Source organism: Camelus ferus, chromosome 25 (assembly GCF_009834535.1).
Source record: "Camelus ferus isolate YT-003-E chromosome 25, BCGSAC_Cfer_1.0, whole genome shotgun sequence".
Classification (NCBI taxonomy): domain Eukaryota; kingdom Metazoa; phylum Chordata; class Mammalia; order Artiodactyla; family Camelidae; genus Camelus; species Camelus ferus.
Genome location: NC_045720.1, coordinates 30194408 through 30209422, shown reverse-complemented (window position 1 = coordinate 30209422; position 15015 = coordinate 30194408). Strand labels below are relative to the sequence as shown.

The 15015-nt window shown below is 45.9% G+C and overlaps 1 protein-coding gene across 7 annotated transcripts in view; it reads right to left on the bottom strand.

Annotated features, from left to right (window-relative positions):
- SNX31 (sorting nexin 31) overlaps positions 1 to 13987 on the bottom strand; it is a 63694-nt gene extending 49707 nt beyond the window's left edge. For 3 of the 7 annotated variants that reach the window (XR_004315134.1, XM_006192817.3, XM_032467770.1), the window contains exons 1-2: positions 4233 to 4521; positions 4055 to 4129 (exon numbers count right to left, since the gene is read on the bottom strand). Coding sequence is in view for 4 of the 7 variants with exons in the window: in XM_006192817.3 (XP_006192879.1) it covers positions 4055 to 4129; positions 4233 to 4298 (141 nt within the window). In the remaining 3 variants the exon portion in view is untranslated. Of the gene's footprint in view, positions 1 to 1132; positions 1222 to 4054; positions 4130 to 4232; positions 4523 to 13887 lie in introns of those variants that run through there. The other 4 variants (XM_032467771.1, XM_032467772.1, XM_032467774.1 and 1 more) reach the window with 4 other exon arrangements.
- Between the last annotated feature and the right edge of the window lie 1028 nt (positions 13988 to 15015).

Below are 15015 nucleotides of genomic sequence, written 5' to 3'. Positions count from 1 at the left end.
GGAAAATATCTCTTCTGTTCATTATGAGGTGTTTTTGTTTGGTTGTTTTTAAAGACCATGTTCATATAATATATGTTCTTAATCCCAGCACAATCTCCTGCCCCGAATTCTCCATCGTACAGTTCTGCATTTTAACATGAAAAGGACTTTACCGGCCAATTGAAAATATCACCTCCTTCCCCGCCCTACGCACTCACAGCCCCCATCCCTATCCCACAGTGGTGACCTGGGACAAGTGCAACTGTGGACACAAAGGATGTCTTTTCTACAGTCTCTGTTTCTAATGTTGACTCATTTGTCTCACCTCAGCAAGGCCCATTGTAATAAAAACCTCAGATTTTCCAGATAAAGGGCCACAAGCTCAAAGCAATCTGGACTGCCAAAGGACAGTCCCACGAGGCAGATGAGCATCATTGCCATTAACATTGTCATCCTTCCACCTTGACGACAAGATTACTTGACGATAAGAGTAACCTGAAGCTCAGGGAGATGAAGTGACTTAAGCCAAGATCCTACTCGTTATTGAGTAGCAGAACTCAGAGTCTTTTCACTGCTTTTCCTCCTCCTCCACCAGCACCACCGAATCTCTACTGAGCATCTACTAAAGTAGGATTCTGTGCTGGTTCGGCTATGCCTACAGCCTTCATTCATCCCTTCAAGTATTGGGATTTTGCAACTAAATAAACAGGGGAAACCAAATCTACACACCAAAAAAGGGAACATGACAAGGTCTGAACATAAAGTGGCACAGGAATCAGAGAAAGGCATCTTGTGCAATCAAGGGGGACTTCCCGGAGGAGGTGAGCCTTGAGAAAGGGCTGGTCCCTAACCCATGGCCAAAGAGCAGGGATCTTCCCAGGAAGGGGAGGTGAGCCAGGCAGAGGCAATGGGCCAGTTTGATGAGAACAAAGGGTCTGAGTTGGGGAAAGAGCAGACATCGGGTGGAAGGAGGGAAGGAGCTGGGCTGGGTCAGCAGCCGGCTGAGAGGAAGATGGAACTGGTGCATAGCCTTCCTCTTCCACTGAAGGATCTTTCCCAAGCTTCCCTGGCCAATCCGCATTGCCACGACTGATGCTGGCAGAGTGTTTGCAAAGAAGGAAGCATTCTTTCCACAGAGTCCAGCCTCACTTACACTGGACGGCCAGAAGGAGCCAGATTTCTTTAAGTCCATTTGAGGGAGGTGGTGCAGGCAAGAGCAGAAATCAGACTGGTTTTATTCATCTAAAAGCACAGAAAGAAGTCAGGTCAGGCAGTTCACAGGGCAGAAAGACAGGCAGTTCTCAGCAGGAGCAGAGCAAGCTGCCACCGCCTGAACTTAGGGGAGCCTAACAGGGGACAGGGCTGCAGGCAATGACTTCAGAGAGGGCAGGTGGATAAAATCCTGCTCCCAGAACTCTAATGACAGAAAGCAGATCTTGGTTGTCTCGGGCCAGAGGTGGATCAAAGGCAGAGGGGACAAGGGAACTTTATGATTTCAGGAACTGTTCTCTATCTTGATTATGGCAGTGTTAATCGTATACATTTACCAAAAGTTCATCACACTGAACATGGAAAGTCAGGGAATTTTATTAGGTATGCCCAAATAGAGTAAAAGCCTGTTAGTTTAGGACACAGTTGTTTTTCTCATACAATTTATTTTGTCAACTTTGGTAAGAAACCACAAAATGTAATAGGTCAGAGCAGGTTCTAGAGATAAAATCTTGACTCCAACACTTACTAGCAGTATGACTTGAGGCAGGTTGTGCCTCAATTTTCTCATCTGTTGAATGGGGCTAATTATAACCCTGCTCTTAAGACTTGTAAAAACTAAACATGATATTACATGTCAAGCTCTTGGCACCCATCTCAGCACAGAGTAACTGACTGTTAGCTGTTGTTTTAAATTAATAATAATACTAATAGCCACCCAGATCTAAATAGTTTCTTTAAAATGGAGTTGTTCCTACAGAAAATGGAAACAATGATACCTGTAAGGTAGCTAGAAACTGGATAAAGAAATCTCCACTTTAGGATTTTGAAAAACCTGGGACAACTATGAAGTATTTGTGGATATCGATTGTATACCCTCCAGGGGCCCCTGGGCTGTGGCAGTTCAGCCTGTAAGAGTCCACTGCAGGGAACAACAGATGGTTTCTTTTTCATGGCTTCCAACATAGAAGATCAAGAGTAAAAGAACTGGCTTTCTGTCTCCACTTCTGGACCTGCTAGAATTTGATAAGTCCAAGTTTTTCTGAAAACCAGCATTATCCTGAGTCTGTTGGTTCACGAGGGTCAGAAGCCTCTGAGTGAGTGAATGTTTACTGAGCATGTAACCTGTGCACCAAGTTCTGTGAGAAACTGGTCCCTCATCTTCACAAGTGCCCTGTGAAGTTGACATCCATAACCACCAACTTGATTATTTCTGAGGAGAAAATCAAAGGTCAGAGAAGAGGTGAGGTGCAGGGGGAGGAAGTGGGCAGTCAGTCCCACGCCCTCCCTGCTCCTCTCTGCTCCTCCCTGCCATCCTCTACTTTTCCCCCATGATGGCCACTGCCCCAGGGCCATCTCACATATAGGAAGACAGATGAGGGCGGGAGATGAATGTCGAATTCCTCTTCCAAATACCTAAAACACCTGTACCTTCTCTTCCTTCGAGATCCCCATCTGCCTGCTTCTGTAGCCCTCCCAACTCCCCAGACACATTTCGATTACAACTAGCTTGTCATCTTTCTGAAGTCAGAATCCATGCCCCTTTTATTCGGTCACTGGCAATCATTCCTGAGGACCTGTTGGGTCACAGGCACCATATTAGGTGCTAGCAGTTCAAAGACAACCACAAAAATCAGGTAACAACCACATTAAACCTGTTTTTGTTTACTTCCAAGAATTGTCATCATACCTTGAAAATAGATTTTTCCAGCACTATGATGTATGAGCAAAAAGTCTGACTGGAGTGATTTTTTAAAAGTTTTTAAATTAATTTATTATTGTATTATTTAATTATTTTATTTTGAGGAGAGGTAATTAGTTTTATTTATTTTTAGAGGAGGTACTGGGGATTGAACCAGGACCTAGTGCCTGCTAAGCATGTGCTCTAGTGTTTGAGCTATACCTTCCTCCCTGGAGTGATGTTTTAATTGTGGAAAAATGGACCTGAGCTGCCCATCAACAGAAGATAGTGTTAAAGGAAACGTGATGTATCTATTCACTAGAAACCAGAGATTGCCTGAAAGGACTCTCCCAAAAATGTTAATTGCTGTTACCTAGGTAAGCTTCTCTTTTTCTTTTTTTCTTTCTAACTTTAGGTATGGGCTCTTTATAATCAGGATACAAAATCTAAAAATTAAAAAATTAAAAATTAAAAAGAAAACACTGCACGAGGGTGAAGTTCACTTGCAAACTTCCATGTACTCCTCTAACCCAGCTCGAAGACTTGCAACACTTCTTTCTTAGGAAAATAAAGCCCATTAAAGCAGGATAAGAAATCAGTCTGCCTCCAGGAAGAAAATGCTATCAGGACATCAGAGTGAGAAACTAGAGTGGGAAATGGCCCCCTGTCTTGATAAGCAGTCTGTTTGCTGGGTTTCCAGCCAGCTGGTATTTGAAGCCTATGAATACCCTCGTTTGAAAACAAAAATAAAGACATACCTTTTTAAAAGGGGCAGACAAATTCTGGGAGAAAGGAGATTAAATACTCATGTAGAAGATTCCTAAGAATACACCTTGATCTAGACTTGGTCTGCTCACTTTGAACAGGGACATCATACTGCGGGAACAGCTGGTGTTGAAATGGAGCGCATGTGGGGCTGGTGGGAATCACGGGGCTGGTACCGGTTGGGATAATCACCTGCACCCTGTTCCCTCATCTCACAGCTGTTGGTGATAAGGAGCAGCAACATGTAGTCATTGCGCTGAATACCAAGCAATTCACACTCAGTCCTCACCACGACCCTGATTAGAGCCTGATGCCCTCAAAAGCTTCAGTGTCCCGAGTCAGACGCCAAGAGACCACTGGGCACACTTTTCTTCACCTGCCTCAGGTGGGTGGGCTGGTACCCGACTCGGATCCGCTCACCTGTTCGTTCCAACGATGCAACTGGCTGTAGCGCACCCTGCAGAACAGGAACCCGTCCAGGTACACGGAGTACAGCTGCAAACACAGACACATCGCGTCCGAATTAGCCGAGGGAGGTGAGCCCCCCTACCCCGCCATGTCACTGGCCTCCTCTCTGTCCAGCCCGACCCCAACCCACCACGTAGCGGCCCCCCAGCCCGTCCGGCCGCTGCTGGGACACCGGGATGCAGAAGTGCATCTTCATGGCTCTGGCGGTGGCCCCGGAACAGCGCTGGGAGCTAGACTCGTGGCGGCTGCGGCGCGGTCGGCGAGTCCCGGCTCCGCGATCAGCCAGGGAGCCAGGCCTGCGGCGGCGGCGGCGGCGGCGCGGTCCTCGGCTCTGAGCCCGAGGCGGTGGGTGCCGCGGGCTGGCCGCGCAGTCCGGGGCGCGGCCCGCTCCCGCCGGCCCCTCGCTCCGCGGTCCGCAGGTGGGGCCGGGGCCGGGCCGCGCCGCCTCCTGGTCCCCGCCCCGCTCCAGCTGCGCAGCTCAGGTCCCAGGAAGGGAGGGAGGCTGAGCGCATCCACCGCCAAGGGCCCGCCCGCCGCCAGCCTGCGCCCGCCCGAGGCCGGGCTCCCAGGTGCGAGGCAGGAATTCCCTGGGACGGAATTCAGTGTAGAAGACCCTAGAGAGTGCCAGAGCCTCCCTCGGCTAGGGGTTGCACCCTGAGGTCTATGGATTCCTGGGGGCTCTTTGCGGGGAAAACTGTGAGTGAGTGGTGGGGTGATAGAAATTCTTCTGGGGAGAAGGCCCAGGATCTCATCGGATTTTCAGAGGGTTCCTTGAACTCACTAAAGTTAAAAATCGTTGTGCATGTATGTCCCGTCCACCTGCCAATGGAGTCAGTCACTTACTACACTCCATCTCTCCCCAAAAGCTCAGGTCAGGCTTCCCGCTGAGGGTTAGGAGGTGAGGGTGGGGTGGGGTGCACAGCAGAGGAGAAATGGCCCCAGGGCCCCATTCTGATCCCTGTGGCCTGCAGAATGTTCCAGTCCCCCTTCAGTTGGGTCTATCATGAGACAGAGACAGATCACACTCAGACTAACCCTCAAACTCAAAATGTTGACATTTGCTGCAAGTAGGTGCCCTGACAGGGTTGGAAAAAATGTGTCCCATTACCTGCCAACACTGCATGCGGTTACTGTGAATTAAGGTTTTCAAATATATATGTACATCTAGTAATTACCCCTATGACTGGAACAATTATATTAGGTTTTGTTTTATGTATTAACGTTTGTCGAACGTAACGCTTAAGGTAGGCCACAGTGTTTGTTAACTGTACTTTAGTATTTTTTTAAATACTAAATATTTTTCCTTTAAAAAAAAATACCCTTTTTTTGGGGGTGAGGCTGGGGATATAGCTCAGTGGTAGAGTGTATGCTTAATATGCATGAGGTTCAATCCCCAGTACCTCCATTAAAAAAGAGAAAATAATACTTTTTTTCTCTGTTAATATACCAGAAACCTCATCAAATGGAAATGGCTTTGGACTCTCTTGATCCCCCAGAAGCTTTGACTTCAAATAGGTGCTGGCACTCAGATGGTTCATATAAACCCTTTATTCTCTGGACTAACCATCCCACGTTCTTTCAACAGTCTTTCATTTTTCATTGCTGTGGAAAGTAATCCTAATCCTCTTCTTTTAGTTACACCAGGACAGCATTCCCCCACTTTGCTGCGGTCATCAGGCTGGAGGGAAGAGCAGTCACGTGTGTCTGTCACAAGGAGGCCCTGGGCTCTCTCCGTGCTCCCTGTGCTTTAACCCTCCCCTAACTCTTCTGGGTGAACATTAAGAACAACATCCTTCCATGTGGAGAAAAGAGAGCCCTCCTACACTGTGAGAGGGAATGTAAATTGGTGCAGCCACTGTGAAAAGTACCATGGATTCCTTAAAAAACTAAAAATAGATTTACCATATGATCCAGCAAACCCACTCCTGGGCATATATCCGGAGAAAACTCTAAATTGAAAGGACGCATGCACCCCAATGTTCATAGCAGCACTGTTTACAATAGCCAAGATGTGGAAGCAGCCTAAATGTCCATCAACAGATGAGTGGATAGAGTTGTGGTATATATATAATGGAATACTACTCAGCCATAAAAAAGAATGAAATAATGCCATTTGCAGCAACATGGATGGACCTAGAGATTATCATACTAAGTGAAGTAAGTCAGAGAAAGACAAATATCATATGATATACTTATATGTGGAATCTAAAAAAATGACACAAATGAACTTACAAAACAGAAACAGACTCACTGACATAGAAAACATTCTTAGTAGGGATAAACTGGGAATTTGGAATTAGCAGATACATACTTATTTTTTTGAAAAATGTTTTTAAATTTCTTTGTGTGTGGGTGGGGGGGTAATTAGGTTTATTTATTTATTTTTATACTTTCTTCTTATTTTTTAATGGAGGTTCTGGAGATTGAACCCAGGACCTTGTGCATGCTAAGCACACAGCTGAGCTATACCCTCCCCCTACAGATACACACTTCTATATATAAACTAGATAAACAACAGGGATATATGCAGGGATCTATGTACCGTAGCTTGTAATAACCTGTAATAAAAAAGAATATGTTATATATAACTGAATCACTGTGCTGTACACTAGAAACTAATACAACATTGTAAACCAACTATACTTCAATTTAAAAAATAAAGTAAAGTAAAAAGAACAACATCCTACCAATGACAGAACAGGCCGAGAGAGTAGAGTAAATTTTCCAGCGTCACAGATCACTTTTCCATAGGCCTGAGTAGTTTCTTCCAGGATTTAATCAGAATCTTGGAAAGTCCTTTAAGATGCAAGTCATCGCTGGGTGAGAGATGAGGGCCTGAAATGGGACTCTGAGACAAGGGAAGGAGATCACTGCTGGACACCCACTCCTTCTCTCACACTTGCTGGGCGCCCTGCTCTGATGTACATTAGTCTTTTTCATTTCGCCAGTAGCTTTGACCGAGGAACCTTCAACTGTTCTGGTTTTTCATAAAAGGAAATTGAGGCGTAGGGCCTTTGAGTTAGGGAGGCCGTATGTCGTAGTGACTCAGAGAATGGCAGCAGGAACTCACATCCCAGCTCAGCAGCATCCAGTTAGGGGCCTTGGGCAAGTTAGTGGACTCCTCCCTGATCTTAGGTGAAAAGCTTTCAGCTTTTAGCTTTTCATCCCTGATTGTGATGTTAGCTGTGAGCTTGTCATACGTGGCCTTTATTATGTTGAGGCATGTTCCTTCTATACTCACTTTGTTCAGAGTTTTATCATAAATGGGTGTTGAATTTTGTCAGATGATTTTCTTCATCTGTTGAGATGATCATATGATTTTTAATCTTTTATTTTGTTAGTTTGGTATATCACATTGTTTGATTTGAGATATTGAAACATCCTTATGTCCCACGAATAAATCTCACTTGATCATGGTGTATGATCCTTTTAATGTATTGTTGAATCAGTTTGCTAATATTTTGTTGAGAATCTTTACATCTATGTTTATCAGCGATATTGGCCTATTAACTTTCTTGTGGCGTCCTTGTCTCTTTTTGGTATCAGGGTAATACTGGCCTTTTAAAATGAGTTTCAGCGTGTTCCTTCTAGTTTTGAAAAAGTTTGAGAAGAATTTGTATCAATTCTTTTTTAAATGTTTGGTAGAATTTATCAGTTTAGCCATCTGGTCCTGGACTTTTGTTTCTTGAGAGGTTTTTGATCACTGCTTCAGTCTCCTTGATCTGTTCAGAGTTTATATTTCTTCATCATTCAGTCCTGGGAAGTTGTATATTTCTAGGAATTTATCTCTTTCTTCTAGGTTGTCCAGTTTATTGGCATATAATTGTTCATAGTAGTCTTTTGTGATCCTTTGAATTTCTGTTATCAGTTATGACATTTCCTCTTTTATTTCTGATTTTGAGTCCTTTCTCTTTTTTTCTTGGTTAGTCTAGCCAATGATTGTCAACTTTTAAATATCTTTTTAAAGAACCAACTCTTAGTTTTGTCCATCTTGTCCATCTTTTTCCTATTCTCTATTTGATTTATTTCTGCTCCAATCTTTATGATTTTCTTCAGCTAACTTTGTCCTAGTTTTTTCTTCTTTTAATACTTCCTGGAGGTATAATGTTAGGTCATTTGAGATCTTTTTTTTTTTCCAATCTAGCCATTTATAGCTATAAACTTTCCTCTCAGAGCTGCTTTTGCTTTATTCTTTAAGTGTGATGTATTATATTTCCATTTCCATTTGTCTCAAGAATTTTTTAACCTCCCATTTGGTTTCTTCTTTGATCCATCTGTTGTTCAGGAGTGCATAGTTTAATTTCCATGTATTTGTGAATTTTCCATATTTCCTCCTACTGATTTCTAGTTTTATACCATTGTGGTCAGAAGAGGTACTTGATATAATTCCTATCATCTTGAATTTGTTGAAACTTGTTTTATAGCACAACATGATCTGTCCTAGAGATTATTCTGTGTGCACTGAGAAGAATGAGTACTCTGCTCTTGTTGGATGGAATAGTCTATATAAGTTAGGTCCACTTGGTCTACAGTGTTGTTCAAATTCACTGTTTCTTTATTGACTCTGTCTGGATAATCTACCCATGATTGAGACTGGGGTATTAAAGTCCTCTACTATTATTCTATTGCTGTTTTTTTCTCATTTTAGTTCTGTTACTATTTCCTTCATATATTTCAGTGCTCTGATGTGGGTTGATAAATATTCATATTTGTTATACGTTCTTGATGAATTGACCCTTTTATCATTATATCATGATCTTCCTTGTCTCTTGTTAACATTTTTAGCTTAAAGTCTATTTTGTCTGATACAAGTATAGCTACCCTGCACTGTGCAAGGTACATTGCTCAAACATGTCCAAGAGATAAGTATAATAATAATAATAATAATAATAATAATAATAATAATAATAATAATAATAATAATCTAACACTTCTTAAGACCTTACTCTCCCAGACATTGTTCTCAACACTTTACATAAATAAACTCATTGAATTCTCACAACAGCCACATGAAGTAGACAGTAATATTATCTTCATATGCACATGGGGAAACTGAGGCACAGAGCAGCTGAGAAATTTGCTCCAAATGGCAGAAGTATAAATGGTGGAACTGTGATATGAAGGAAGCAGTCTGCATCTACAGCCCATGCTCTAGGAAGTTGCTTTTCAAGGCTACTTGTGAAATCTGTGCCATTAATTTACCATCATGCCCTTTGTAGTTTTAAATTCTTAATGTAGTTTTAAGTAAACACATTTAATGGTGCTCAATCTCTGAATCAATTCTATATTGTTTTTGAGGGGTATTTTAATTTACTCTGTGTCTGGAACATGGTAGGCATTCAATAAAAGCTTAACAGTCCCTCAGTCAAGGGCTGTTTACTGAGAGCCTCGTATGTGCTGGGCAATGCAGTGACAGATCAGCACTGTAACCTCACAGAACCTACAGCCTAGTTATAGACCCAAAAAAGAGGCAGTTCTGTGGTGTGATCCATGGTATTACCAAACAAGTAAACCATTTACTGCTTTTAAAACCTTTTAAATGTTATTTGCATATGGCCTCTTACTCACTTTGTATAACCTTTTTGGTCCTTTGATATATGGTACCCACGCTCTTTTGAAGGTATGGATGGTGAGGTGGAGCTTTTTGCCTCTCCTGAGTCCTTCACACCCTTGGGCCTCTGGGATGGGCAGCGTAGTAGGGACTAGAGAGCTAGCCCAGTGGTTCCTAATGGATGGTGCTCTCGTGAAAACGACAGAGACCCAACCTATGTGTACATGTGTCCTTTGCTCCTTCTTTTCTTATAACCCAGCCTTTGGGCACCAACAGCCAAAGTCATGGACCATATGGACAAAGGGACTTGAGCAAACATGCAAGAGTTTTGGGTTGGTGGGCAGCTTTTCTGAGCAAATATACCAAGGAGCCATAAGAGGCAGGGTATGAAGTTAAATCTGCCCACCCTATTTTTCTTCATTTGTCAGCATTCCTTTAGTCCCTTGAGGTCCAGACAGATGAGTCAGAAAGGAAAACTGGAGAGTTTGGGCTGTGTGTCTTTGTCTTGACTCTACCTCTATTGGGCTTTGTTGAGTGCTTTGGGGTCCGCTGGAACTTCAGAAAACAAAGAAAGCTATAGAAAACATAAGGGAGCTGCAACAGTACACCAGTAATGGGGAGTTCTGAAGTGTTCATGGTTCCTGGCTGATTTTCTGATCTGGAACACCTAAACCCACAAACTGACCATAACCAGTTGAATAGCAGCCTTGCCAAATTCACATATACCTGGAATCTCAGAATGCAACCTTATTTGAAAATAGGGTCTGTGCAGATGCACATAAGGCAAGAACTGAGATGAGAACCTCCTGGATTAGGGTGGCTTATCCACTTAGAGTGTCCTTATAAGGCCCAGAAAAGGACACAGAGACATGCACCCAGCAGAAGGCCATGTGAAGGCAGAGGCAGAGACTGGAGTTTTGCTGCCACAAGTCGAAGTTTGCCTGAGGCCACCAGAAACAGGCGGAAGCAAGAAAGCATTTTCCCCTGAAAATAATAGCAAGACTCTCTAACCCTTACGTAGCGCTCACTCCGGGCCAGGCGTGACTCTGCATGTTTACATACACAGGCCCACCTAACCCCCACACCACCCGTACGAGCTTGTTGTATCTGCCATTCTTGTTTACAGGGGGGCGAAACTGAGGTGCAGGGCATTTCATGCAGCTTGTAAGAGGGGAGTCGGGATGAAACCCAAGCTGTCTGACTCCAGAGCCCTTGCTCCCAGCCACTTCTCCAACCAAAGTAAGTTTTCAGTCCGTCCCTACTAATGGAAGGAACTCTAGAAAACCAAGGGCCTTTAGATTCGGGCCCTGACATGGGGAAGAGCTCACCCTGTGGAAGTAAAACTGCTGGGAATCAGGCGTTCCAAACCAAGCCCGTCGGAGGCGGGGAGGGGTGGGGGGGCCGATGCTCACGCTGCGGAGAAGCTCAGTTCCGCTCAGGTGCCTGCGTGGAGGCACCGAGTCAGGCCGGGGGTGGAAGGAGGGATGGGACTGACTGGGAGGCCTCGCTGCCTGCTCCGGGGAGGCAGACACCCTGAAATACCAGCACTGCTGGGAGTCCAGGGACAGAGGCACCCCCCGTGCACAACAGCAGGAAGAGGGGACACTGACCCAGCTGGCACGGAGAGAGACGGGAGGCAGAAGAGGCTTTCTGGGAAGGAAAGCAGGTGCGGGAGGTTTGATGAGGACCTTTCAGGACAAGAAGTTAAGTGGAAGGCAGAGCAGCAAAGGCCTAAGATGATCAGGGAAAAACAAACAAACAAATCAAGCAACCAAAGCAAAACACAACAAGGACTTTATTGTTACAGGGAAATGAAAGGGGTGCTTGAAGAAGTGCACGTCGAGGCTGGAGAGGGAGGCGGGTGAGATGGGAAAGGTGCAGCCGCCAGGCCGAGAAGCTTGGACTTTGTCCTGCAAATGAAGAGCTGCTGAAGGTTTGTAAAGAGGGAGAGGGTGCGGAGGGCACGTTTTAGGTGGAGCACTCTGTGACTGCGCCACTAGGAGGTGAGACCAGCGAGGGAGCCTTTGACAAAAAGAGATTATAGATCACAGGTCCTGTAGGGTGCATCTCAAAACCTGGATGCTCAGCTCTAAGAGTTTGGGGTGACACTGCTTGGACAGTCCCCTCTCGGGTGTTGACAAAGTACATAAGTGGACTGAGGATGTGGAGAAGTCTGCAGCAGAGACAGCTGGAACTGGTTCAGGTCTTCCCTGCTCATAGCCTGGGGAGCTGGTGTCCCGGGAAATGCTGTCACTGTGCCAGAGAAGACGGGGCCGTGTCGACAGCGATAGATTTCAAATATGACCGAGCACAGTTAGAAACAGCTCCTGTTCTCAAGCAGCCAAGGGGTATCCATTTAAGGCACTGGAGCTTTTTATTTGACCCCAAATGGCTTGGTAATCCTTTCACAATATATTGCAAGGATTGGCTTGTTAGATTTGGTCCAAATTTTAGACAAATTTGTAGGCTTTCGTAACTCTCTTGGCTCTTTTCTTCATGTGTAATGGTTGCTTCTAACAATCGTCCACTGATGTGACCCTGCTCTGTCCGGGTCCAGCAGCTCAACACATGGAGAAAGTGAACTAGGGATTGAATTGTAAGGAAGCAAAGGTGCAAGAGCAAACATCCAACGTTGCTTTGTTCACTAATGATGCTCGCCAGATGAAAGGACGGCGCGTCACTCTGCCTCATACCTGGCAATACATCAATACTGTTAAACTGTGAAGGAAAAAAAAAGGGAAAGTTGTAAGACTCAGATTGATGGGCCATGGGAGGTGAGGAAAAGGAGAGGGCGACCCAAGGCTGCCTTGGGGTTTGGGCTGAAGAGACTTGATGGACAATGGGGCCCACCATCTGGGGAAGCAGCAGGGTAGGGGTAGGGGAGCACAAGATGAGTTTGGATGTGCTGAGCTGGATGTGCTGGAGAGAGAGCCAGTCAGAGGGCTCAGAAATCCAAGCTGGAGAGGAGGGGTGAGACCATGAATGGGAACCCAGGTGGAGGTCAACGTCACCGGAGAGGATGGGGTGACCTGAGGAAGGCACAGATGGTGAGAAGTGGGCTCACGCTCTGGAAGCTTGGTAACAACCCATGTAGTCAAGGCAACTAGAAGAGTGAATGAAGCTAGAGCTCTAGTCTAGCCAATTTTCCTGAACTGTGATTGTCTGAAAGGATGGGGAATCCTAAGGGCCTGCTAGTTGGTGGAAGGGCCGCCTCTGAGCCGAGGCTCCTCCTCCTGCCCCTCCTCCAAGTTCCGTCCAGGGGAGGAAGTGATCTGCACACCTCAGATGGATGCGGAGTCTAATCGCTGGACCTGTGCAGCTGGGGACGTTCAGCAGGGATGAGATACAACTCAAGACCATCCAGTTTTCTCGGCTCCGACTTGCCGCTCACCACCCAAACTTCTGATTAGTAGCTCAGGTTTCTAGGGGATGGGGCCCTGGAGAACCCAGACAGGAGTGTCCTGTCACCAGAAGTGCCCTCCCCCTGGAAGTTACATAAATCAGAGCCTGGCCAGGACTTCCATGTCCTGGGAGCCCGGTTCCTATGTCCTTTCCAAGCCTGGCCAATTCCAGGTGCCCAGGCAGGCCCACGCAGCCTGACGCAGTCTGAGTCCCAGAGGGGGCCAGGCCACAAGCACCCACTTTGGCAATGGTCTCTAAGGGCAGCACAGCATTTTGGAGGAGAGACAGATGGTTTTGGTGAGAAGGAGAAAGGACAAACGACCTTTCCTAGAGAAATGGGATATAAAGTGGAAGGAAAAGGTGAAATTACTGCAGGCCTTGTAGATGCCAACCATGGCTGTAACACACACACAGACCCTGCACATCAGGGCTCGGAGGACCACCCGGAGCATTATCCAAGAGCCGCAATGGAAAGGGGTTTGCTGCCCCTCAAAGGTGGTGGGAACGTTGTTGAGGAAAACCTTATCCAGGTTGTAGAAGAGTCTGAATGACCATCATCTCACGATGATGATGATGATAAGCATGGCCAACCCTGCAAGGGTTTTCCCAGCACCAGGCTCCTTTACACAGGCTGTCCTGGCTCAGTATTCACAGTGACCCGAGACGGGCCCTCTCATCCTCGTTGACAATGGGAGAAACAGGCACAGCGAGATGGAGGAACTTTCTTACGACACACACTCCACGTCCCTCCTGCATGGCCTCCGCGGGCTGCCTCCACCCTCCAGAGACCCCAAGGCCCCTTCTCTGCTTCATGGCGCGGCTCCCATCTCACCTTCAGCGTGTGCAGGAGGGTTGTCCATGTCCCCGTCATACAGCAGTTCTCCTCCACAAGACCTTGCGTGCCTCCAGGGCAGGGCCACTGGAGAACTGCCAGGCTCAGCCCTGCCTTCGCCCAGCCCTGCCTTTGGATTCACATGGGGAGTTCCAACCAAGAGCAGCGCAGGCGTTATCCAACAAGAAGGAACGGTTCCCCTAAAACTCCGTAAATGACAAGAACACAAGCCGTACTACCTGACGATCCCCAAATCAAGCATCTTCCAAAAAGGAGGTCAAATACTAGAGAGCTCTGACATCTTAAGGGCCCCATTCCTGAGCCTTTTCTCCCCTCAATCCTGCCAGTTTGTTAACATCCACTCATATCTTTAGCAACATACATTAGCCTCCACCTGTGACCCGTTCCTATGGTGAAAATGTTCACAAACCCACACATTTGGATGAGGCCTGGCAGTGCCTCCCAGCCCTGACTGCCCTTTGGAATCACCTGGGTAGCTTGTAAATACTGAAGTCTGGCTCCCTCCTTCAGGGATCCCAATTTAATTGGTTTGGGATCCATCTTGGGCATCAGGATTTTAAAACTTCCCAGGTGGGACAGTTACAGGAGGGTGAATAAAAGCAGTTATGGTCAGAGCCCCTCCCATCTCTTTAGAATTCTGAAGGCTGAGTTTGGCTCCAACTTGCTCTCTGAGAGATGACATCTAGTCTCTGAGATGCTGCGTTAAGAATGTCATCCAAGCTGCTTGCTGGGATAAAACTGAAGTCTGGAAAGCATCACCTGGGGTTTTATTCGAAGTCTTTTTCATCCATTTGCCGAATGAAGACTTATTTCACACGCTGCTAGGGACCTACTGAGGGAGGTGGGTGGACTCAAACCCTGGGCCAGTGATAAAAATAGTTCACATGGATGAGGACTTACTGTGCGCCAGGCACCACTCAGAGTGCTTGGCAACATCAATTCTCTCAAGCCTCACAACAACTCTATGTGCCCATTTTATTGATAAGGAAACTGAGATACAGAAAAACTAAACTGAGATACAGAGAGATTAAGTATCTCGCCCAAGGTAACACAGCTGTAATATCCCAGGATTTGAAATTCGACTCTCTGGGCTCTTCAGTGAAATGT